The 26,207-nt window shown below is 28.9% G+C and overlaps 1 protein-coding gene across 1 annotated transcript; it reads right to left on the bottom strand.

The window, feature by feature from the left end:
* Positions 1 to 3,956, bottom strand: LOC122503272. Its single transcript, XM_043613746.1, has 2 exons — positions 3,884 to 3,956; positions 1 to 2,891 (listed from the first exon to the last, which is right to left on the bottom strand). Exon 2 carries the CDS (start codon positions 2,867 to 2,869, stop codon positions 644 to 646), a length of 2,226 nt encoding a protein of 741 aa, XP_043469681.1. The 5' UTR covers positions 2,870 to 2,891; positions 3,884 to 3,956; the 3' UTR covers positions 1 to 643.
* Positions 3,957 to 26,207: the final 22,251 nt, after the last annotated feature.

Consider the following 26,207-nt stretch of genomic DNA (forward strand, 5'->3'; position numbering starts at 1 on the left):
TATCAATTTCTCATAAAAAATGTCCACTTGGAAGGGGGATCTAAAATTGACAAAAAATTGTCCACGTACTATATGAAGATCACTTTTATATATTTTATATATATCAGGGTGTCTACTAAATTTTGCTTGCCAAATTCCCGGTCATTTCCCGGTTTTTTCCCGGTTTTTCCCGGTTTTTTCCGGTTGAAAATATTAAATTTTCTTTTTTTAAAAAGCATGAATAACAAATTCTAGTCTATTTTGGCAACCTACCTTTGTAGTTTAATGTTATAAATTAATGCATGTAGGTATATATTCATAAAATTTAAAAAATTTAAAAGTAAATTTATTTAAAAAGTTCACAACCATGAAAATACTTTTAATTAAACGATTAAACAATTGCAATGTTTTCAATATGCTACCTCTTATAACATGGAAACAGTAGAGTCTTTGTGAAATATAAAACCAACTTAATTTGTACATTTATCACATAGCAACCATAATTTATATTTAAAATACGCATAAATAATTATATATTTTCATTTCTTAAAGAGTAGTAGTTTATAAACATGTATTAACTTCAATTTGAACGAGGTATAAAATATAATAGTATTTTAAGTTAATATAATATAAGCTTTATAAATTAACTTCAAGACTAGAAGAGTTATTTTTTCCGCAAACTTTTTAAAGTTTCGTCAATGTTAGCAACTTTTAGTGCAGTTTCTGACAACAGCTTTGCTTTTTTACTGTTTAATTCTTTTATATCCTTTTCCATTTTTCTTTGGTTCTCTTTAGCTTTTTCTTCTTCAAGTCTATCCTTCCTATGCTTTTCTAAAGCATCCTGCCATTTTCCGTGAGCATTCCTCATTGAATGAATTAATGATTTTGTTATGATTATGTTGGTAAGACCTCCTGAACTTGTTACCGAATCATAAATGATTCGATGCGCAATAAGAGTTTCTTCTTTTAAATTTTCAATGATCATCTCTTTATTCACAGAAAATCCCCTTTCTAAAGTTGCGTTTCCGTGCGACAATATAAAAAAAGTCTTTAAGACTTCTTTCAGACTTTTAGTTTCAATGTCTGGTCGAATTGAAAGTGTTTGCATCCAAAAATCATCCAAACGCGAATCGTTTCTGCAGTAAAGCTTCATTTGCTCAATGATTGATTGGTCTGATAATAAAGTTTTATATTCTCGATCTGCGTTTTGAATTAGTGCCGAAGAAAAAATATTCGCTTTTAAAAGAATATCTAAAGCAATACGTAGTTGCTTTTTCGCTTCTTTTACACAAAAAGCAATTTTATGAGGATTTAAGCAAGTTAAAGCTTCCGTCAAAGGATATTTTAAAGGCGTTCTCTCCAACAACTTGTTTACTAAATGTTGCAGACAGTTTCTACAATTTTGTTTAAATAGAAGAATTTCCTTAGGGCTCGTTCCTTCACACCTTTGTAATGCATAACAGGTAGCATAACCAAGATCAACATCTTTCGTCCACTTTAGATTTTCATATTTACCGTCAGTTTTCTTTAAAACATCGATCTTGTGCAGTCGAGTTTTTAGAATCACATCCTCTTTTACAAATCTTGTCATGCAGTTTTTTAGCATTAATGTTAGACTATCAAATAAAAAAGGTGCTAATGGAGCATCTGACTGAAATTCAGTTAAAAACGGTTCTAAGTCTTCAGCTAAAGATCGAAAAAATGAAAGTTTTGCAGGCAAAAGTTTATCAGTTAATGCATCAGCAACAATTGTAAAACTATTGCACGTAGGTTCTTTTTTAGTAGATTTTGCGTGATCAACATATTTAATCAGATGAGGTAGAATATTTTCAATTCGTCGTGCAACTTTAGAATTTTCTGTCCAACGAACTTGACAAAATTTTAAAGGAAATTCTTTGCAGCCAGTTATTTTGACAAAATCTCCGCGACGGGCAGGTACTTGTTTAAACAAATTATAGGACGCTCTTAAAAATGCATCTAAGTTCCATTCAGTTTTCTTAATACCTGTTTTAAAAGCTCCATTAACGCCGTGGAGTCCACACGAGCCTAGTTCCAGTAACTTTGGTGAATCAGGAGGTAAACGTAATTCCGAGTTAAATAAACGAATCAGTTTCCAGTTAACATGAGGTCCATCCATAGAAATTTGTAAGATTTTTTGAAGGTCAATTTCACTTAGACCAAATTTTAGTCCATCAAGAAGATCCTCTGCTGTTGTATGGTGAAGAAAAACAGATGTTAAATAGCGACAAGAAACCTGATTTTTATCGACATCCCAAAAACGAATATTCAAATCCATTTGATTTTTTTGTGCGACTTTATTCAGAGATTCATCAAAGCCGATTACTAAAAATTCACGATTTTTCAATTTGTTGACCAATTCCTTTTGGAAATATGGAGCAATGCCGAAAGCAACACCATACGATACTTTATCTTTGTGCAATTTAAGACTTTTGGCAATTTCACTGTCCGGAAACATTCGTTTAAAAAGAAGTACGTTACTTTCAGCAGATCGCAAAGACGTGTGTGTCATCACCGTTTCAATGCACCATAAGATTTCAGCTTCAGTCACAGTATCTTTTGTGAGATGTGAATCAAGTAAATGTTGTGATAAACGATTATTTAACGAAATAGAAGAACTGGTCTGAGATGATGGTTCTGATGGTTTTGTTACCACTGAATTTGAAATAGGCACTGTTTTCCTAGCAATATCCATTAAATCTTTATGTTTTTTACTTTTCGTATGACTGGTTAAAGCTGAGCGACCCATTGATTCAAATGTAAATGATTTATTGCACATAGTGCAAAGAGCATAAAATGGTCGTTTATCTTGCTCTACCCATGGAAATTCAACTTTCCAAGTTGCTTGAAACACCGTCTGACTTCGACTCATTGTAGACCGTTAGAAATTAAAGCTAAAAATTAAAAAAAAACTAATGTACATCGACTAAAATTTAATATAAAGAATTTCGGCTAATTAATTACTGCACCCGGTAAGAACGGATTAATCGAACTGTAATATCCAAAAATATCCGAGACGACTTGAATTTTCTATTTTCAGAAACTATAAAAATCTATTTCTTGTAATTGACAGTATATTATGGTAAGTAATAAGTTTACAATAGAAACGAAAGTAAATGTTAAAGTTTATTAAAGTAGAGCTCTTATTGGATTGGAAACAACATTAAAAAATAAAAAAAGTATTAAAAAATATTTATCAAATCAAGGAATGTAACAAGTGTCAAGGTAAAATAACCTTAAAAACGTTTATTTTAAAACTTGATTAATTAAAAAAAAATTTAGGTACATTTTCAATTAATTTTAATTTGAGCATTTTAAAATAAAAATAATCCATTGATTTGATATATAAAATATTTTAAATTAATTCAGGAAAATCGATTAAAAAATACTCGTTTTTAATCATGTTCATTTTTCGCAATATCACACTAATTTTCTAAGCAAAAACCACCAAATATCGAGAAAACTCAATTCAAGTAAAATTTTCATAAAATGTTTTGAATTAGATTTAAGAAAATAAAAATTTACAAAAATAAATACATATGTACCTGCAGAAAATTAAACAGTTTATCACTATTAAACGGATTAAACGCTTCTTACCGGGCTACGTAAATAACAAGTTCAATAAAAACATTATTTTTTAAAGAATCCATCGTTTCAATAATAGTATAAAAATAACAAGTTAATTACTAAAAACTTTTTTTAAATAAATTTTGTATAAAGAATTTATTTGCTAGTTGAAATTTAATACCTAACCTCAAATTCCAATAAGATACATGTGACTATGAATCCCACTATTTGGCTTAAACTTTTAAATACTATTATTAAAACTGATAGATTTATAGCACAGTATGTTTTCTAATACTTGAATTTATAAAAAATAGCTTACCGAATTGTAAATCAACACAATCAACTTTTTTACAAAATATTTTGACACCTGCAACTACATTATCAAATCACACATGGTTCAACATGAATATATATGTATGTATAGATTATAGCAGCAGCTTAATTCGCGCATGCTTGAATATGGTCGAAATAGCGCGGGTTTATTTGAAATGAATTCATCCAAATAAAATTCTGTGTAAACACTGTCTTTACTTTCAAATGTCAAAAAAAATTTTCCTAAAAATTTATTGAATTATTACGAATAAATTTCAATTCCCGAATATTTCCCGGTTTTCCCGGTTATTCCCGGTTTTTATTTTTTTCCCGGCTAATTCCCGGTTTTCCCGGTTTTCCCGGTTAGTAGACACCCTGTATATATATAGCTACGTAAACCTGACAGAACCATATTGTCGGATCACGATGGGACCTATTGCATAATTAAGGGCTCATTTAGGGCTAATTTAATGCCCCATTGCCGAATTTCCGGCCCTTCATTTTTTTAAAAAAATGCATGGTTTTGTCAGCCTTACTTCAAGCTGGCAGAACCACCTTCAAAAATGCTTAAAATGGCGTTTTGAGACTTTTTCTATGTACGAAAAATTTCGGCTCAATTTAGGCTTCAAGTTTCCACAATCAAAATTAATTAATATTATAATTTAACAAAAAATCTAAAAAGGGCAGAGAGACTTTGTCCTTTGTCCTTGTTTTTCATTAACTCTTTAAATTCCGAATTATTTTAATTAATTTAATTTCTACCATTTTTGGTATATAAAGGTTTTTCAGGGTCCATAATTAATTAATTATGAATCTAAAATCAAAATTCAAAATGGCGTATTCAATATGGCGGACAAAAAACATTTTAAATCAGGATTTGCTTGAAATTTTGTACCGGGAGGTTTTCAGGGTGCTCTAATTTAATCGAGTACTGGAATTCACTCAAGTGTTTGAATTTAACCCCTTCACTGTCACTGAGCTCTATAAAGTCATAAAAATGTCGTGCCCTGTATGTCCATGGGCTCTATAGGGCCATCGAAAAAAGTCATTTAAAAGTTAACGAATCTGGCTAAAAATGCTTACTCGGGGTTTTTCTAGGTCGCTGATTTCAAATCCGTTGTCGAAAATTCAAAATTCAAAATAGCGCCCAAAAAAATTTTTAGGTTAACGAATCTGTCTGAAAATGCCTACTCGGAGGTTTTCGAGGTCGCTGAATCCAAACTTGAATCTCGTTTTGAAAGGTTACTATTTGACGTAAAGTCAATTAATGGTACCTAGTGAATTTTAATGGTTTTTTACTTTTTAGTAAGAAAAGCAATGGTTTTATTCATTTTTTCATAAATTAAAAAAAAAATTAAATAATGGTTAGGATTTGAAAACGAAAAAATAATTTTTTAAGTTTTGAGACGTATTTTAAACCCCAGTTACTCCTTCTAGGGTTAATATTTTCAAAATTTTAGTTAAAAATTTAATGATTTTTAAATAATTTAGGCCTAAGATATTACGACTTTTTCGACTATTTTCAAAAAATGCGACTTTTTTCGACTTTTCTTAAAAAATTGCGACTTTTTCGACTTCTTTTCCAAGTTTTGTCACAAAAACAGTATTTTTGGTATAAAATGCAATTTATTCCGATTTTTATAGTGTAAAAAGTATAACTATAGACAAATCTTTCAAAAATTATTTTTGAATGATTTTTCTAATTAAATTTTTTAAATAAACAATTAACAAATTTTTAATAATTGAAATTTTGTAAAATTTAACTGAAAATATCTAATTTTTCCAAGTATTTTTTTATAATTTTTGACAATCAACTTTTGAGGAGTTTTAATTGCAAATTTTGAAAATAATTGAATTCTCAAAAATTTCAATGACAAATCTTCATGTGTAAATTTATAAATTATGAAAATGAATAAAAATTAGCTTCTAAAAATTATATTAAAATAAAATATTTTTGAAAAAAGTAATACATACATATAGAATTTTTTCCTTGTAATTTTTTAAAATTCAATTATTTTCAATAATTTCAATTACATGTTTCCGAAAATTTAAATTCGTACAAAAAAATAACATTAAAATTTTTTAGAAATATTTTTAACCCTTTGGAGAAAACAATCAAGTTCAAAACTTTTTATTAAAATTAAAAAAAATTAATTTTTTTTAATTGTACAAAATTGTTATTGTATAAATTAGAAACCTATGAACTTTCAAAAATTATTTAAAAAATAAAATTCTTGTTACATTACTTCATATGAATTAAATAAACTAATTTTTCGACTTTGTTCGTATTTTTAATCGACTAAAGCAACTTTTTTTCTCCTCAAAGTAGATCCGAGGCCTGATAATTTTGAAAGTTCATTGATTTTTAAATTATTTTACTAAAATTCAATTATTTGGAAAATTTTTGTATTCTATATAATTAAAAAATCTATTGTCTTTCTAAAATGTTTTTAAAAACTAACAAAAAATTTTTTGCAATTTTGTTTAAATTAATTATTTTCAACATTTTTGGTTATATATTTTCAATAATTGACTTTAATTACTTTAAAAAAATAAAGATTTACAGTTAAAATTATGATACAAAATTTTATTTTTGTATCTAAATAATTTCAATCTTGAATGATTTTTTAAGAATAGTAAAAATAATTTCAGAAAAAAATCTTAATTGAACATTCTAGAAAATAATTGTTTTTTAAAGAAGAAATTTATACTCTCTAAATCTGAATCAGTGAAATTCCACTGAGAATCAGTGACTCTATTCTCGCGATTTGAATCAGTGAAATTTCACTGAAGATCAGTTAAAAATAACTGAAATTTCAGTCATTTTCCACTGATTCGCCAATTAAAAAACTACTGAAAATTTCTGTCACACATATTGAAAATTTCAGTTTTTTTAATTGGCCAATCAGTGAAAAATGACTGAAATTTCAATCATTTTTAACTGATCTTCAGTGAAATTTCACTGATTCAAATCGCGAGAATAGAGTCACTGAAAATCAGTCAAATTTCACTGATTCAGTTTTAGAGAGTAAAAAGTTTTCAAACATTTTTTGTTTATTATTCGGCGATTATCTAATTTATTCTAGTGATAAATTGTCCCATACTTTATTTGTTTTGCTAATTAGTTTCCCATTTTCTAAAAATATTTCGCTTTTTCTATGTTTTAATAATTGAAATTTGATTAAAATCAAAAGAAATTTTGATCTACATTATTGTTTTAAACTTTGTCTTTTGGTTTTACTTCCCTAATTCAGAGAAGTCTGATTCAGGGAAACTACTGAAAATTGTGGGCCCAGGGTATCTAGTATTTTCGTTCAACAAAATTCCCGGTTATTTCCCGGATTTTCCCGGTTATGTCCAAATTTTTTCCCGGTTTTTTTTCTCATCAAATTTAAATTTAAATTTGATTTCGAAAATAAATAAATCTTTAAGTTTTTTGAAAATGTTTTTTTCAATAATTCTAATTGAAAACTTGGAAAATAATTGAATTAAACAAAGAATTTTTTTAATTATTTAAAAATAATCTTGTCTTTTTATAATTATAATTGAAAATTTGATTTTTTAATTTTATTAGAATTATATTGATAATAAGTGAATTTCTGCAAAAAATTTTACTATTTATAAAAACAATTGAATCCTTCCAAAGAATGCTATTGTTTATGAAAATAATTTAATTCTTGTGAAGAATTTTATTAAAATTTTTGAAAATAATAATCATTAATAATTAATTATTTACTTAATAAGTAATAAACATTTAATCAGAAATTTAAAATTATAAAAATTTAAGAGAAGTTCAATAATATTTTTAGAAGCAAAAAATTGCTTTAAAACTGTAAAAGGGACTTTAAATTTTAAAAATAAAATTATAATTACGGTCACTAACTTCCCTTGATTATTTTCGAAAAATTTAAATAAAATTCTTTAAAAGAATTCAATTATTTTTCAAAAAATGTAAAGGAATTTCAATTATTTAAAAAAATTTCAATTATTTGTTTAGAAAAAGTAAATTATCTTGAAACAATAGAATTGAAAAATAACAACAATCTTATTTTTCAGATTAAAAAAAAAAATTTGCGAAAGTTCAATTTTATTAAACAATTTTAAGTATGTATATTTTTTTAAATTAACTAATAAAAATTTTAATTATTAATCTTTGCAGTAAGAAACATGAATACATTAGAATTTAACTCTTTATAATATTCAATTATTAATCAATTATTAAATTAAAATACTTTGAAAATTCTATTTGTTAAAAAGTTTCTAATGAAATTCTTTAACAAATTTAATTACACGGAGAAAAATGGAAAAATGATTTATGCAGTCAGTATAGTACTCCTTTATAGAATAATATGTGACAGGTACACACTATAGTACAGTCAACTCTATGAATAGTGCCGCAAAATTGCACAGCGTTTACGACTTTTCTTGGAACTGTAGTACCCCCACTGTTTGTATATTTCTCTCTTAGGGGAAACTCGAAATTCAGAAGCCGTGCTAGAGTCGCTAAAGTGGGGATAGAGCTCGAGCGAGAAAGAGGAGAAGTGGCACTATTGATAGCGGCACTATTCATAGAGTTGACTGTATTAGAAGTTTCATAGCTGAACACTTTGGGACTCAACACAAGTTATCCCATTTATCAGCTTAAGGTATTTGTCGCGTAAATTCGTTTTCGACAGAATTTTTTTAAATTTCACATAATTATTCTTTGGATATTTATCTACAAAATAAGGCCTATTAAAATAAAATTGACCGTCTGTAAGTCTCAAAAAATGAAATCAAAGTTTCGATTTTTAACATGTACGGTATAGGAAAACCATATGAAAACCACAGATTTTTAATTTTTGCACTTATACTAATCGACAGATTTTTTAGAAAAACTAAAGTTTTATTTATTGAACCAAAATGAACTTTTATAAAAAAAATGAAAATTTTTCACCGTTTTGTTTAAAAGATATTTAACATCAAACTTGAAAAATTATTTTAACATTTACTGTAAATGACAGGTGAATTTGTAAAAGTGGCAATAGCGCTTGTTAAATAATACAGCTTGTCTGCTACTTTTGGCGCGAAATTTTAAAGACGGCCATACGCCAAACTTGCGACGTTGCCACGATCGTTTTTCATGCGAGAGGTTATGAATATACTTTGAGAACATCTGTGTGTCAAACTGTACGTCCGCAAAAGTTTTTCGGAAACTCGCATTCATAATCGTTTCATAAGTACAGTCAACGGATACAAACTCTTGACAGTGACCAGTCGCGCGACAAATACCTTAAACAAGAGTATTTATATAGTCTAAGAGGGAATAAGACTATAAAAAATTGGAATGAGAAATTACTTTCTCATGTAATTGTTAAAAGAATGCGGCAGTGTACACAACACAAGTCAATAATAGAAGCGAATATTGAACAACTAGTACTCACTCCAGTTCTTTCGAAAAATGAACGCCGTGCACATAAAGTAGATACCTACTCGAAAACCACAAGTTATTCTCTCTCTCTCACACTAATGGTCGTTCACTTATCTTACTGTTATTTTTACGTATTCTCTTACTAAATCTTTCATTTTCGTCCGCTATCCTGGATTCGCCATTTTGTATTTTTAAAAAGTGACTTTAGATTCATAATCAGTGGAATTTTACTGTAAATCAGTTGAAAAGTACTAAAATATCAGTCATTCTTCATTGATTGTTATTTTATTGTGATTTATTTATTATTGTAAATTTCTGTCAAACAAATAATTTTACTAAAAGTCAGTTGAAAATTACACTTACAGTTATATAAGTCATTTTTCACTGATTATCCATCTAAAAAATTATTTTTGATTTCTGTCAAACAAATTTAATAAATAAGTAAATACACAAGTAAATAAATAAGTTCCCTTACAACACAGACAGCGCAGCATTAGCGGGTGAGGTATTTACGTATATTTAAAAAAATTTCAATAGACACTACGTGCATCAACGAACCTTAAAAAATTCAACAATTTATATTATCAATCGTTTACTAAATCTATATACATATGTGATTTGTGTATATGTAGGAGTTTATAACTTTATATCTGCATATGAGTCAGTATACATGTGTATGTAATTAGTGATTAGTGTATATGTGTGAGTATACATGTGTGGGTGTTTTGAGCGCATGCTTGATATTCATAGAACACTACTGCGCATGCCTGATATTCATAGAACACTACTGCGCATTCCTGACATTGATAGAACACTACTGCGCATGCGTAGCATTGATAGAACACTACTGCGCATGCGTAACATTGCTAGAATACTACTTTGCATGTGTGACATTGCTAGAATACTACTTTGCATTGTGACATTGATAGAACACTACTGCGCATGCGTAACATTGGTAGAACACTACTGCGCATGCGTAACATTGATAGAACACTACTGCACATGCATAACATTGATAGAACACTACTGCGCATGCGTGACATTGATAGAACACTACTGCGCATGCGTGACATTGATAGAACTCTACTGCGCATGTGTGACATTGATAGAACACTACTGCGCATGCGTGACACTGATAGAACACTACTGCGCATGCGTAACATTGATAGAACACTACTGCGCATGTGTGACACTGATAGAATACTACTTTGCATGTGTGACATTGATAGAATACTACTATGCATGTGTGACATTGATAAAACACTACTGCGCATGCGTAACATTAATAGAACACTACTGCGCATGCGTGACATTCATGGAATACTACTGCGCATGCGTGACATGACATGTATGTGTTTAGCGTATATGTGTACATACATGGGTAAATGTTTTTTGGACATGTGTGTGAGTGAAGTATTCTAATAGATGTTAGACAGATAGAAAGAGGTGTGAGTCGGTCGGTCGGTCGTTCTCTAACTTAATATAATAGAGTGGATTATTACAACCATTGTTCACATGATTCTTTATGTTTGTTGTTATTGTAGATTATAAAAATGCAATATTATAGATAAAAAACGTAGGTGACCAGTTTACCCCAGGGGGTGGGGCAAACCGGACCGTTTGCAAAATTGTTTAAAGTTAACACAGCAACTAAACAACAAAAGATAAAGTATAGGTGTCTCTGGGAAAAAGTTGCGCAATTAAATGACCTTTCAAACAAGCCATCGAAAAATGAAATCGGTTGATTCGTTTAGTCACAAGAGTAAAAAAGCCGTAGGTAAGGCTGGTTTGCCCCACACTCCCTTATTGAATCCACCATTTTAAATATTCAAAATCTGACATCGGATTCGTAACCAGCGACCCCGAAATCCCCGAGTAGCGAATTTGAGACGAATTCGATCTATTTTTAAAAACTTGTCCGCCATTTTTATCCGCCATTTTAATTTCGAAATCAGAGATTTCAGAAACCCTTGATTAGTGATTTTAGAAACTTTTTAGTAACCCTTAACTTAACTTTAAATTTATTGTTTTAAGTTTTGCTGCAAATGTTGAGGGGGATACTAAAAATTAACAAAAGTAGTTTTGTTCACTAAATCTACTGTACAGGCTTCGAAGTCTAGTAGCAGGTCAAAAAAAGTGTGAAAAAGTAGCATTTTGGAAGAAAAAAGTGTCTTCTACACGGAGAGAAAAATCAATCGTTTATAGCATGAATGCTTTGTATTTTAAAAGTATGAAATGTTAGTATACTATAACTGCAAAACAGTATACTGCGATTGCAAGAATCCTATGCTTTTTCGGTATTAGACTCTTGCAACTGGCTATTAGGCCACGCCCAGAGCCTGGGCCGACCAATCACATTGCAGAAAACTTTTACCGAAATCGCATAGGTCTCTTGCAATCGTAGTATAAAGAACTTTCATGCTAAAAAGCCCAGATAATTCTCTCCGTGTAAATTGAAAAAAAGTAGCATATTAAAAATGAAGTAAAATTAGTTTTTTAAGTAAGAAAATTAAGTGAATATATGTTGTTGTCCAAAAAATTGAAAGAAAAAAAATACTAAAAATAGGAATTCACAACATTTTTTTTAAATTTTGATTTATAAACATAAAACATGAAAATATAATAGCTTTTTTGTCGATATTTTACATTAGAAAGTTTTATTTACATAATGAAATGTAATTGTTAATAATACTTAAATGAGATCTTTCATAAGAATTTGTTTTTTAATAACAGGCTCATAATTTTGAGAAGTTAAATTGACACCTTCTTTCTCCTTATTATTTTTTAAAAAACTATCAATAACTTTTTATCAGCCATCTAATTTTTAAAAATGAAACGTAAACATTTTTTAGTAATTTACTAATAACAACTATCAAAATGGAAAAAATGGATTGTTTTTAGTCATATAAATTTTTTAAATTTTAGAATCCACATAGCCATAATTTTGTACAATAATTAATTATGAGCAATTTAATTCCAATAAAAAAAATTATAATTTTTTTTCTAGATAGATCTTAAATCTTTATAAATGATTTTTTTATTATTGAACAACCGACTTAACCCATTAAGGACGGGATGTACAAAATTTGTACACAATGTTTAAGGATATATTTCAATAATAAAATGCTTAGAGAAAATTTTTTGAGTACACATTTCTTATGTTTCAAGAGTCCCTCTTTCGAATGGCGTGCTCAAAAAAACTAAAAAATGTTAAATAAACACTTTATTTAACCATTTATAACAAAAAACACGATTTTTTAAGAATTTTAAATTGGTTTTTTAAATTTTTTTATAGCTTAACCCTTCAGCATACCTTCTACTGTTATAAATATCGCGTCAAAAAAAGTTGGGCTACAAGATAGGACTATTTTGGGGATTAAATTTTTAAATGGCTGTCACAAAATGGCGACCAAAGTTACTTTTTTTAAACAACATTATAAACAAATGGAGGAAATTTTCAAAAATATTTAACTTTGCTTGAAACTTGTCACTCGGGGGTTTTTGGGGTCGCTGATGATGAATTTGACCTCGTTTTTTCAAAAATTCAAAAGGGTGGATTCAAAATGGCGTACGAAAAACGTTTTAAATGATTGTATTCTCACCGCGTGGAGTTTTCATTCGTCTGAAAATGGGTGGTCTCTCAATTTTGACCGGTAGTGTAGTTCAATTTCGTACGCCATTTTGGATCCACCATTTTGAATTTTTGAAATCTAAGGTTATATTCGTAACCAGCGAACCCAAAAACCCCCCAAATAAGAAGTTTCATGAGAATTTGTATGATTTTTAAATCTAAGTCCGCCATATTGGATCCGCCATTTTGAATTTTCAAAATATAAGGTTATATTCGTAATCAGTGACCCCAAAAACCCCCAAGTGACAAGTTTCAAGAGAATACAATCATTTTTTCAATTTGTCGTCAGCCATATTGGATCCGCCATTTTGAATTTTTTAAAAATAAGGTCATATTCGTCATCAGCGACCCTAAAAACCCCCGAGTGACAAGTTTCAAGCAAATTTAACTATTTTTGAAAATTTCCTCCATTTGTTTATAATATTGTTTAAAAAAAGTAACTTTGGTCGCCATTTTGTGAAAGCCATTTAAAAATTTAATCCCCAAAATAGTCCTATCTTGTAGCCCAATTATTTTTGACGCGATATATATAACAGCAGAAGGTATGCTGAAGGGTTAAGCTATAAAAAAATTAAAAAAACCAATTTAAAATTCTTTAAAAATTGTGTTTTTTGTTATAAATTGTTAAATAAATTGTTTATTTAACATTTTTTAGTTTTTTTGAGCACGCCATTCGAAAGAGGGACTCTTGACACATAAGAAATGTGTACTCAAAAAATTTTCTCGTAGCATTTTATTATTGAAATATGTCCTTAAACATTGTGTACAAATTTTGTACATCCCGTCCTTAATGGGTTAAAACACTGTATTATTGAAAATACAATTAATATTTTTAAATTTGACATAAAGATTGTAAACATAATTTAATAAATAATCACGTTAAATAAATATTATTTTGGATTTTTAATCAAACAATTTATATAACCAAAAGAATTAAGTTTTAATTCTTAATTGATTTTTTCTATACTTGATGAAACTTTTATAAAGTCAAAAAAGGTATCTTAAAAATACTATTAAATTATATAGTGAAAAATTTAGTTTTTAATTTTTTTAAGAAGCTTAAAGAGTAATAAAATTAGATACGAAAAATTTGAAACGTTAAAAAGTTGTAATTTAATAAACATCCACTATTAGTAATTATTATAATATATTGTAATCACGCGTCCAATAATAAATTTAATACACTTGGCGGGTTTTTTGAAATCTACGAAATTCACAAAAAAAAACTAAAATTCTTGAATTCTGTAAATTTTTTTTTACCTTTTTTGGAAAAAAGTAGCATTTAGTAGCTTTTTGACAAAATAAGTAGCAAAAAGTATGCTTGACCAAAAAAAGTGTCAAAAAAGTGGAAAAGTGTGTCACTTCGAAGCCTGACTGTAGAATTGTCATTTTTAATCCAATCGAGGTTCTAACTCAAAATTTTAGTAATGAAATAGACCTAGCAATAAAAGATTAAAACCTAAAAATTTGTTACTGTTTCATGTGGAAGAAATAGTAGAAGTTAGTCAAGTGTCTAAAAATCATAAAAATTTTCATGAAATTTGCTCTTTAATCGACTGTAATTTTCTTAATTTTCGTTGAATTTTATTCTATGACCTATATGGGTCGAAAGGTACCTACTAATCGAAAGAATAGTACATTGTACAACTAGTGGCGAAAGTGTGATTTTTCTCGAGTGATTGCTCCTCTCGCTACGCTCGAGCCGCAAACTTCACTCTCGAAAAATCATTCTTTCACCACGTGTTGTGCACTACGTTTTCTCCAACGCCTTGCGAGGAAAGGTTTCTTCGTGAGTTTCGTATAATTTTATTTTAACGTGTGCTTATGTTTAATATAATAAAAGACGAATGTTTTGAGTGGGGAAGAAGTTAGACACAAAATATATCTCGGTCAAAGAACAAGAAGAAAGAATAAATTCATGATTTACTTTCGCCATGCTGAATTTACTTTCGCCACGCCAAATTTTACTTTCGCCACGCTCTTCAGAGCAGTTGAGAAAAGTTCTACTTTCGCCACACTTTTCTACCAAGAAAAGTACTCCTTTCAGAGCAAGTGTTGGAGAATAGTACATTGTACAACTAGTGGCGAAAGTGTGATTTTTCGAGAGTGAAGTTTGCGGCTCGAGCGTAGCGAGAGCAGCAATCACTCGAGAAAAATCATTCTTTCACCACGAGTTGTGCACTACGTTTTCTCCAACGCCTTGCGAGGAAAGGTTTCTTCGTGAGTTTTGTATAATTTTAATTAAAAATGTTCTTATGTTTAATATAATAAAAGACGAATGTTTTGAGTAGGGAAGAAGTTAGATACAAAATAAATCTCGGTCAAAGAACAAGAAAAAAGAATAAATTCATGATTTACTTTCGCCACGCCAAATTTACTTTCGCCACGCTAAAAATTACTTTCGCCACGCTGAATTTACTTTCGCCACGCCAAATTTTACTTTCGCCACGCTCTTCAGAGCAGTTGAGAAAAGTTCTACTTTCGCCACACTTTTCTACCAAGAAAAGTACTCCTTTCAGAGCAAGTGTTGGAGAAAATATTTTGTTCGATTGGCAGTTGCATTATAAACCAATGATATTCATGCTGTAATACTCAGCATGATAAATTGGATTATTAGAAATAAATTTGTATCTTTTCATGTACATAGTGATAAAAATAAGTAAATAATGAGTCAAAACGCGTCAACCGTGAATAATGAATTTTTTGCATTATTTAAGAAAAAAATTAATAACTCATTACTGTTTTGCTAGAAATTAATGGCAATTTTTTTGGTAGTCATTGAATATCCACTCTTTTAAATAAACTTAATTGTGAAAAAAAATTTTGAAAAATTTTTAATTTTTAATAACAATTTTATAAACAATTAGTGTTTTTTATGCTTTCTAGAGCAAGGATTTTAATGAAATTTATACTTAAGATACATTGAACCTACATCTTTATATTCCCGAAAAAAAAATTTGTATTTCTAATTACAACCGGAGATTTTGAATTTTTTGTTGCGCCGTGCGCCGTCTGCTTGTGTATCGTTTGCCGCGGTAAACGAGCAGACGGCGCACGGCGCAACAAAAAATTCAAAATCTCCGGTTGTAATTGGAAATACAAATTTTTTTTTTCGGGAATATAAAGATGTAGGTTCAATGTATCTTAAGTATAAATTTCATTAAAATCCTTGCTCTAGAAAGCATAAAAAACACTAATTGTTTATAAAATTGTTATTAAAAATTAAAAATTTTTCAAAATTTTTTTTCACAATTAAGTTTATTTAAAAGAGTGGATATTCAATGACTACCAAAAAAATTGCCATTAATTTCTAGCAAAACAGTAATGAGTTTTTTTTTTTTTTATTATTGTTTATACTCCTGCCCTATTGGCCTTACGCACTTCGACAAGAGTCTCCGAGAAATACTTTTTGGATTAAGCATAACCATACTACTTAGAAATTTTTCTATATATTAACCTAATTTGCGTCTACAGCCGACTTTTATTAGGAGTACTCGCATTGCGCCTGGACCACCCGTCAATGGGTTTTCTCGCCAGAGAAGAGGGAAACTGTAGAAAACCTCTCTGAGTACAACCGGTTTATCGACAGTCGAGTTCTAATGGTGTGTACCGGACAATAATCGACGGTGCACATCATTATACCTCGACGTCAAACCTCCCGCTCAGATTGTCTCACGTGCCGGAAAAATGAAAAGCCAAGTGGGCGCGAACCAAGGATACTTATACCCTTGGTCCTTAAACGACCGCCAGGGCGTGGCATCTATCCGACTGAGCTAATCTGTCGGTAACAGTAATGAGTTATTAATTTTTTTCTTAAATGCAAAAATTTTTTATTATAAAAAAAGGTATAAATATTAAAAATTTTAAAAAATGGTTAAAAGTGTTTTTTTTTTGGTTTGCTGTGAACTACAGATTTTCATAAATGTTTTGACTTTTCCAAAACTATAAAAAAATGTATTCACGGTTGACGCGTTTTGACTCAATAACAATTATATGTTAAAATAATGTCTGAGATGTTAAATTCATAAAATATCTTTATGTTATACTATACTTATAGCTTAGTAGATTGAAAATTTAATTAAAAACTGCTAGTCTCTAGGTACTTTGTGTAAGGAATTCGTAAATAGCAACAATTATTTGTTTAAACAATTGTCAAATTGATAATTTTATATATAATTTTTATTCGATATATTATAATTAGGTCGATAAATTGCAAAATTACGAAAAAAATGCTTCTCTCTACATGTACGGAGAGAGAAGATAATAATTAACAATAGTAAATTGTTTAAACAAATAGAGACTGCAATATATAATTCGTCAAATATATTATATAACAACATAAAAACTTACAGTAAAAATTATTAGTGGATTGAAGTTTTTTACAAAATTTCATTAATATTACTTTGGTATTATGTCAGTGATCTTCGTATATGGATTGAAAAGTCTTATAAATAAACAAAACACATTTTTTGTTAAATTATAATATTAATTAATTTTGATTGTGGAAACTTGAAGCCTAAATTGAGCCGAAATTTTTCGTACATAGAAAAAGTCTCAAAACGCCATTTTAAGCATTTTTGAAGGTGGTTCTGCCAGCTTGAAGTAAGGCTGACAAAACCATGCATTTTTTTAAAAAAATGAAGGGCCGGAAATTCGGCAATGGGGCATTAAATTAGCCCTAAATGAGCCCTTAATTATGCAATAGGTCCCATCGTGATCCGACAATATGGTTCTGTCAGGTTTACGTAGCTTATATATATATATATATATATATATTCGTCCCGGGGGAAGAAAATTTGGAACTTGAAATTCTACAATACTTAGCCAGTATTACACTTGTGAGAGATCTACATGGGAACTGACCATAGATTTTTGATTTTAACAATTCAGATTTTTGATTAAACAAGTAATTATTGTTATTTATTAATTTCCGACACAAAGCGTTTAGAGATTTGCAGTTTTTTTATAATTTTGCAATAAACTAATACGAATAGTATGACAGTAATTTATCTTTAAAAAGTATAAATTCATATATTTTTTTAACATACAATCCTTATTAATAAAATCAGATGTCTGTCTGTACATTGCTTAAAACTTCAAAATGTTAACATGATTAGTTATTATGGACATCAGAGATTCCAAAAATGTTCTTAAAAAATTTAATGTATGTATGTATGTATGTATGTATGTATGTATGTATGTATGTATGTTTGTCTGTCACAAAAACTTTGTACCCCAATCACACAAAAACATGTGAATCGATTTAAGTCCAACTTGGTAGGTTATTAGGTATTGACCCAAGGAAGGTTTATAAATTTACAGATTTAAAAAATAATAATTAGAACGGGAGATATTCAATTTTTTCAAAAAATTCAAAAAATCGAAAATTTCAAAATTTTACATTTTTTTATGGATTGCTTTTAAACTTTCTATATTTGAGTATTACATGTTATTTGGTCACATTTTAGCATAATTTTTCAAAAAATACTATTCTACAACTAAGATGTAAATATAAAAATATTTTCAAAAACTTGAAAAATGGAAAATTTCCAAATTTCACAATTTTTAATGGATAGCTTTTAAACTTTTTAAAAATGAATATTATATGTTATTTTGTCAGATTTTATCATAATTTTGCAAAAAATACTATCCTACAAGAAATATAAAAAAATTTTCAATATATCAAAAAATCGATACTAATTACTATATGAAGTATAATTCAGTAGTATTTTTGGAGTCTCTGATTAATATTTTGATGTCAAAATAGTGCAATTCAAAATTATTTATCAAATCAATCTAATATTTTCAAGAAGTTCAGAAATATTGAAAATGGAAATTTTTTATGATTAAAATGATTTCGCAGGATGTCAAGAATTGTAAGTCACCTGTGATACAATACAAGCATATTATGCCACTAGGCAAAAACTTACATGTTAAAACGTTTTTTCATTTTAACTCTAGATTTAACTTTAAGAGATGTTTTGAGCAATGTAAAGACAAAAGTTAACACGGTGTCTATTTTTATTTAACAAAATTCCCTGCTTTGTCCAAACTTTTCACGGTTTATCTCTTTTTTGTCAAATTTAAATTTACTTGATTTTATCCATAAATAAATCTACAAATGGCTATAAAAATTTACTTATTTTATGAAAATACTGTTTCTTAAGTTCATATAAATATAGATTGTATTACTTGCTGTCGTACAGTTTTCTGTTTATACTAATACATTTAACTGGGTATCTACCAAACGGGAAAAACTGTAAAAAGCTGGGAATATGCCGAACCGGGAATTTTCCTATCAAATTAAGAAAAAGTTTCATTATATTAATTCGCTTTTAAAAAATTGCTTTTTACTTCAATTTTTATTGATGTATAATATTTATGAAAACAGACCCGAGTCAAAATTTAAGCCCTACTTTCAGCCTAAAATTTAGGTCTTATGTTAGGTTTTAGCAGTCGTAACGTAGGGTCTACTTGCGATACAATTAGTTCCAATTAGACTCTACTATAACTCCAAAAACTGTATGGAAAATTTAATTTTTTTAATACATTAATTAAAGTACTACAAATTGATAAATATTGTTCTCTGAATTTGAATTGGTTAAAATAACTAATTTGATAACAAAAAGTCAATCACTGATTCAAATAGTAATATTTTCCTACTAAAATAGCTATAATGGTAACTAATTATTATTTTTTTCCGGTCAAATTAAATTCCCTAGCTATTTCCTGATTTTCCAGATTGGTAGAAACTTAAATGTATTGGTAGAAACTAAAACCCGTCGAAGACGGGTACGACAGCTAGTTGTTCTTATTTATTAACTTTTGATTCAAATTATCTAAAAACTTGTAGTTTTTTTTGTAATTGTTGATTGCAAAATTTATATAGAAAAAACTGCATGCTTATAAATGGTTTTTGTCAAGAGTATTTGTTTAAACAATTGATGAATCGTTAAAATCATAGAATATCCTAAAGTTTTAATACTCAAATTAGTTGATTACAAAATCACAAAAAAACTAAAAGTTTATAGGTTGTTTGTGTGTAAAATATTATTAAATTTTTTTTCTATGGGCTCACCCACCCAGGACCTACTCAGGCCATACTTGAGCTTCCTAGTTTCATTAGCAAAAATTTCTAACAATAAGTCCAAACTTAGAAATTTTTTTTCAACAAAAAAATTAATGTTCATAAGGATTTAGAATAATAAAAAACGAGTTTTTAACAAAAAAATGTATTGAAACATTTTTGAAAATAGGTTCCGTAGTATAGTGAATTGCTACTACTTTAAATTCGCTAATACATAATAAAAATCAAAAATCTATTCTCAAAAATTATAACCATTCAATTATTATTTTCAAAAAATATTCGAAATTCAATTATTTTCAATATCTAGTATAAAACAATTGATAAAATTCATCCAAAATTAAACTATTTTCATAAATAATAAAACTCATCGAAGAATTTAAGTTATTTTTAATACTATTTTAAATTAATGAATCAAATAATCCAATTATTTTCACAAATAAAATTTTCTAGAAGAATTCAATTATTTAAAATAAAATTTTCATAATATTTAATGTATTTCAAATAAATTAATTATTTAAAACAATGTTTATAAATTTCTTCAGAATAATTCTATTATTTCAACAATATTAGAATTTTTCACAGGAATATAATTACTTTCAAATATTTTAATAACATTTTTCGAAGGAATCCATTATTTTAAATACAATTGTAATTAAAATTTTTTGAAATCATTCAATTATTCTTATTATTATTTTTTTTCTTATTTTTATTATTCTATTCAATTATTCTTTTAGATTTTAATAAAATTCTTCCCAAGAATTTAATTATTTACGTAAATAATTCTTTGAAAGAATTCAATTGTTTACATAAATAACAAAATTATTCCCGAAAATTCAATTATTTTGAGGTATTTCAATAAAATTATTTGTAAAATACAATTATTTTCATAAATAAAGTTATTACTTAGGGGAGAGTTGTCAAAGTTCAGGGTTGCCACAAATATTTAATTTTATTTTTCCCTGATTTCCAGAAAAAAATTTCACTTTTTCCCTGACCCTAAAGAATATTCTGATTCACTCTAAAAATTATTAGATACTCAAAAAAATGTTCTATTACATTTATTTACAAACTTCTTTAATTGTAAAATTATATAAAAACATCAATAACTTCTTTCTTAAATAAATATTTAATCATTATTATTTTTCTGTAGGAATTAAAATTCTTCAAAATATTCAAATTTAAACCTTTTGAAATTCAACAACTTATAAGAATATTATTACAAAAAATTTTTTAAAATAAGTTAATTATTTACAAAAATCCTAAAAAAATCCTTCGCAAGAATTCAATTATTTTTACAAGAATTACCATTTCACAAAAAAATTCAATTATTTAAAAAAAATGTAATAAAATTCGTTGCAATAATTCAATTATTTTTATAAATAATAATAAATCGATTATTCGTTTATTCATTTTTAAATCAACTTTTACTAGAAAATTATTAAAAAAATTAAATTATTTAAATTAAAAAATAAATAATTTATTGAATAATTGAATGTTTGTTAAAATTGAATTCTCATAAAGAATTTTATCAATAAAATTTTAAATAATTGAATTCGTTTGACAAATTTTAATAAAATTTTTAAGAATAATTACATTTATCGAGGAATTTGATTAAAATATTGTATAAAAAATAATTCATAAAAATAATAATTAAATAAATAATTAAAATTTTCATAAAATAATTGAATGTCGGAGAAAAATTTTATTATTTATATAAATAATTGAATTCTTACAACGAATTTTATTCAAGTTTATAAAAGTAATTGAATTTCGGTGAAGAATTTTATTATTTATAAAAATAATTGAATTCATGAAAATACACGCCCAGGTGCGAATTTTGGTCGGCCGCCAGAGTTGGAAGGTCGGGCGCAGGTCGGCCCATCTATGGCTGCCAATAGGTCGGCAGCCAAAGTCGGGCCGACTTTGGTTACTGTTTCCACCCAAGTTTGGGCCGACTATGGGTGCCAAAGTTTAGAGAACCTAATTTTAGTTGGTCGGGCCGACTCTGGCCTGAGTCGGGCCGATGGTCGGTAAAACTATGGCAGCCAGAGTTTAGAGAACCTAATTTTAGTTGGTCGGGCCGACTCTGGCCTGAGTCGGGCCGATGGTGGGTTAAACTATGGCAGCCAGAGTTTAAAAAGGTTAATTTCTGTTGGTCGGGCCGACTCTGGCCTGAGTCGGGCCGACGGTCGGTAAAACTATGGCAGCCAGAGTGCAAAAAACCTAATTTCACTTGGTCGGGCCGACTTTGGCCAGAGTCGGGCCGATGGTCAGTTTGAAGTTGCAGCTTATAAAATCATTTTTGTTCTTAGGCTTTCATGTAAGCGTAGCGTAATGGTTAGCGTGTTAGACTTCGGTGCGTTAGGTTGCGAGTTCGATTCCTGCGAGCGTTAGAAATTTTAATTTGTATTTATGTGTAAGATTGCGTTTAGTGTTAAGATGTATACAATAAACAAATAAATAATGAATAATAATAATTAATAATAATAATAAATAATTAATAATTTTTTGCAATCGGTCGGCCGACTTTTGGCTGCCAAGGTCGGCACGACCAAGGTTGCCAAAGTGAATCCGACCTTCTTTCTCATGGTCGGCAAAGCTTTGGCACCCCTGGTCGGCCCGACTTTGGCAACCATAGTCGGCACGACCATGTCAGCCACTGGACGGCGGGTGTTACAATTCGCTAGTTCGGCCGACCTTTGGTTGCCAAGGTCGGCACGACTATCCACTTGGTCGGCGCGACCATGGCCCGACCAACTTTTCGCACCTGGGCGGAGAGAAGAGAATAGTGAAGGCGACTATCGGTTCAGTTCTGATAACTAAACAGTCTTGTTAATTTTCGACGGACAAATTTAACAGTCGCATCTACTAAACTATAGTAGGAACGACTGTCAGTTTAGTCAGGGATACTAAACAGGAACTAAACCGCGAGGGGCGCTACAATCGCTCTCCATGTGTTTCTGCTACTAAATGCGTTTTGTTGTCACGACTATAACTCTTCTCTTAGTGTATTTTATAAAAATCTTTTTATATAGTAATTGATATTTTTCGAAAAATTTTATGAAATTTTGTATTTTGAATAATTGAATTCCTGTGAAAATTTTATTACTTATGAAAATAATTGAATTATTTCAAAGAAATTTATTAAATATTTTATGAATTATTGAATTCCTGTGAAATTTTAACAAGAATTTTATTCAAATTTTTAAAAATAATTGAATTTCGATGAAGAATTCTATTATTTATAAAGATAATTGAAATTTTGACGAGAATTTGTTTTTAATTTTTTAACATAATTAAAATTTTGCGAAGAATCTTTGTAACTTTTGAAAATAATTGAATTTCTGTAATCATTTATAACTTTTCCAAAATCCAATTTTTTTTAGTATTTTTAACTGAAATTCTTCTATCAATCTAGTATTTATGAAAATTGTAAAAATTATTTATAAAATAATTTGTAAGTCATAATTTTATGATAGTTTTTGAAAAATTAAGTTATTTAAAAAGAAATTATTGTCAGAAATTGAAAAAATTGAAGGCTTTGTATTAAAATTCGAGGTAATTTCATAATTTACGAGGCAAAAAGGAAAAAAATTCTGAGTTTTCTCATGAATTTTAAAAATTCAATTTTTCCCAGTACTTTTAGTAAAAATCCCTGACTTTTCCCTGACCTGTGGCAACCCTGAAGTTAGACAGGGTTTAGGGTTGAGCCACCGCGTTTATTTCGTTTTATCGCACTAGCGCCAACTATCTTTTTACGTAAATTCTTGCTACAACTAATGTCAGCCATCTTTTCATATGAGTCATAGTTAAGTATACGAACCTATACTTGACCAGCGTACCAATTTGTGATATAGTCTCAACAAAAACTTTGTCAAATGCAGTTTAATTGACTTATACTTTTTCTGGGTCGGCCAAACTCTGGGCCACGGTTGGCAAATCTATGTAAAACACAGTTTAAATGACTTAAACTTTCTTGGTCGACCGAACTCGGGGTCTCGGTTGGCCCGACGGTTGGCAAAACTCTGTGAAACGCAGTTAAATTAACTTAAACTTTCTTGGTCGGCCGAACTCTGGGCTACGGTTGGCCCGATTGTTGTAGCGTTAGGTGCGTTAGGTTAGGGGGTCGTTCCCAGCGAGCGTTAGATATTTTCGAAAATGTATGTATGAGATTGTGTTTAATAATAATAGGTAAAGGTTATATCTGATGTTTCCGCTAATAATAACGTGTTAATTGTATAAATAATTTAGTTTTTTAATATTTTTTTATCTTTGGCAGTTGAAGTTGTTCAAAATTGAAAATTGTGGTTGGCCCAACTTACGCATCTAAAGTTGTGTCAACATTGGCGTCAGTTTTTGGACTAACTATTGAAATGTATGGTTGGCCAAATTATGCATTTTAAGTTGTGCTAACTTCCTTATGAGTTGTCGGGCCAACCATCGTCGCCATTAGACGGTAAACCGTTATCATCTGTATGGTTGGCCTAACCTCTGGCACGAGAAGTTGTACCGACTTTATAAAAGTTGGCCCAACTATGGGCCAACTATGGGAATATATGGGTGATTCTCCTGAAAGAGACCATTTCACGTGTCTCCAACATGAGGTTCATTATTTAAATTAATTTTTTATTGATAGGCGAGAGTGTGGCAAACCGCCCCGGTGGGTGTACCAGACAGGTGTCAATATCTCCGAAATGGCGAAATTGTCAAAAGTGCTACTTAGAAATTTGAAACAACCATGTGTAGTATACCTTATTTTTTCAATTTGCCAATTTTTATTTTTGTTTATGCAACGCTGGGAGCAAAAATTTTTTTTTAGTTTTTCTATACACTTTTATGGATTTTTTCTTAAGGAATTTTTGAGGAAATCGTGTAACATTTCCAAATATTAGGTCTTGGGTTTTAAAGGTACACACCTCAGGAATATTTACCACTAAAAACTTTGATGAATTTGCAAAGCGTTTCTTTTAAACAAATATTTATTCTCAAAATGAGCCTGTGGGGCAAACCAGTCATAGGATATTTACATTGTATCAAAGTTTCAAAAAAATTATTATTATTAATTAATTATTAAATTGCGATTATCTTGAAAACTAAAACCGACAATATGGTCTCTTTTCATGTGGATGTCCACATATATATACTAACATTACTTATGAATTCGCTTTTGGTCATCATTTGATTCAAAAAATAATAATAATTAATTAAAACTATTATTAATTATTAATAATTTTACTAATTTATTTAACAAATATTTCAAACTAATTAAAATTATAAAGAAATAGAAAATTCTGTTTGAGATGGTTTACCAATAGAATTAGTAACTGTTTTTACTAATTTTTAGTAGTGTTTTACTAATTATTAGCAGAGATGTGCAAAAACCTCGAAAGGTCGATCCGAACCGAGCCGAAATTTTTTCGAGCCGAGCCAAGCCCAAGCCGGCTCGATGTATCGAGTACTCAAAATTTTCGAGTACTTGAGTGACTTCGAGTACTCGAAAAAACTCGGGTAAATTCAAGTACTCGATTAAATTCGAGCACTCGAGTGAATTCGAGTACTCGAATTTTTCGAGCTTTAACTTACTAAAAAAACTATTATTAAGGGGACATTCCAGTTCAAAATGTAAAAAAATCGATTTTTTTTGTTTTTATTTTCGGATTTCTTATAGTTTCAAGAATACTCTCCTAAAATATTATTGCAAAATTCAAAGTAAAACAAAAGTTATACATCATTATTCTTCGCCATGTCAAAGATGTTTTTGAATGCGGATAAGCAATCGAATGATTTAAATGTTTTCTCATTAGCATTTTTAAAAAAAGACAAACTAAAATGTATTTGGTGTTGCTGATCACAAATTAGATATCAAATTTTCAAAATTCAAAATGGTGGATCCAATATGGCGGAAAAGAAAATTTTTTTATTTTAATTTTTTTTCCACCATATTGCATCCGCCATTTTTAATTTTGAAAAAATGATGTCATATTCGTAATCAGCGACCCCAAAAACCCCCTCGTAACGAATTTCAGGAAATTCCAATGATTTAAAAAAAATGTTCGCCATATTGGATCCGCCATTTTGAATTTTAAAAATCTAATTCCTTATTCGTAATTAGCGACCTCAAAAACCCCCGAGTAACGATTTTCAATCAAATCCGATGATTTTTTTAAAAAAATTTCGAAACTTATTTATGAACAAAAACTTTA

Source organism: Leptopilina heterotoma, unplaced genomic scaffold (assembly GCF_015476425.1).
Source record: "Leptopilina heterotoma isolate Lh14 unplaced genomic scaffold, ASM1547642v1 Lhet_251, whole genome shotgun sequence".
Lineage (NCBI taxonomy): Eukaryota > Metazoa > Arthropoda > Insecta > Hymenoptera > Figitidae > Leptopilina > Leptopilina heterotoma.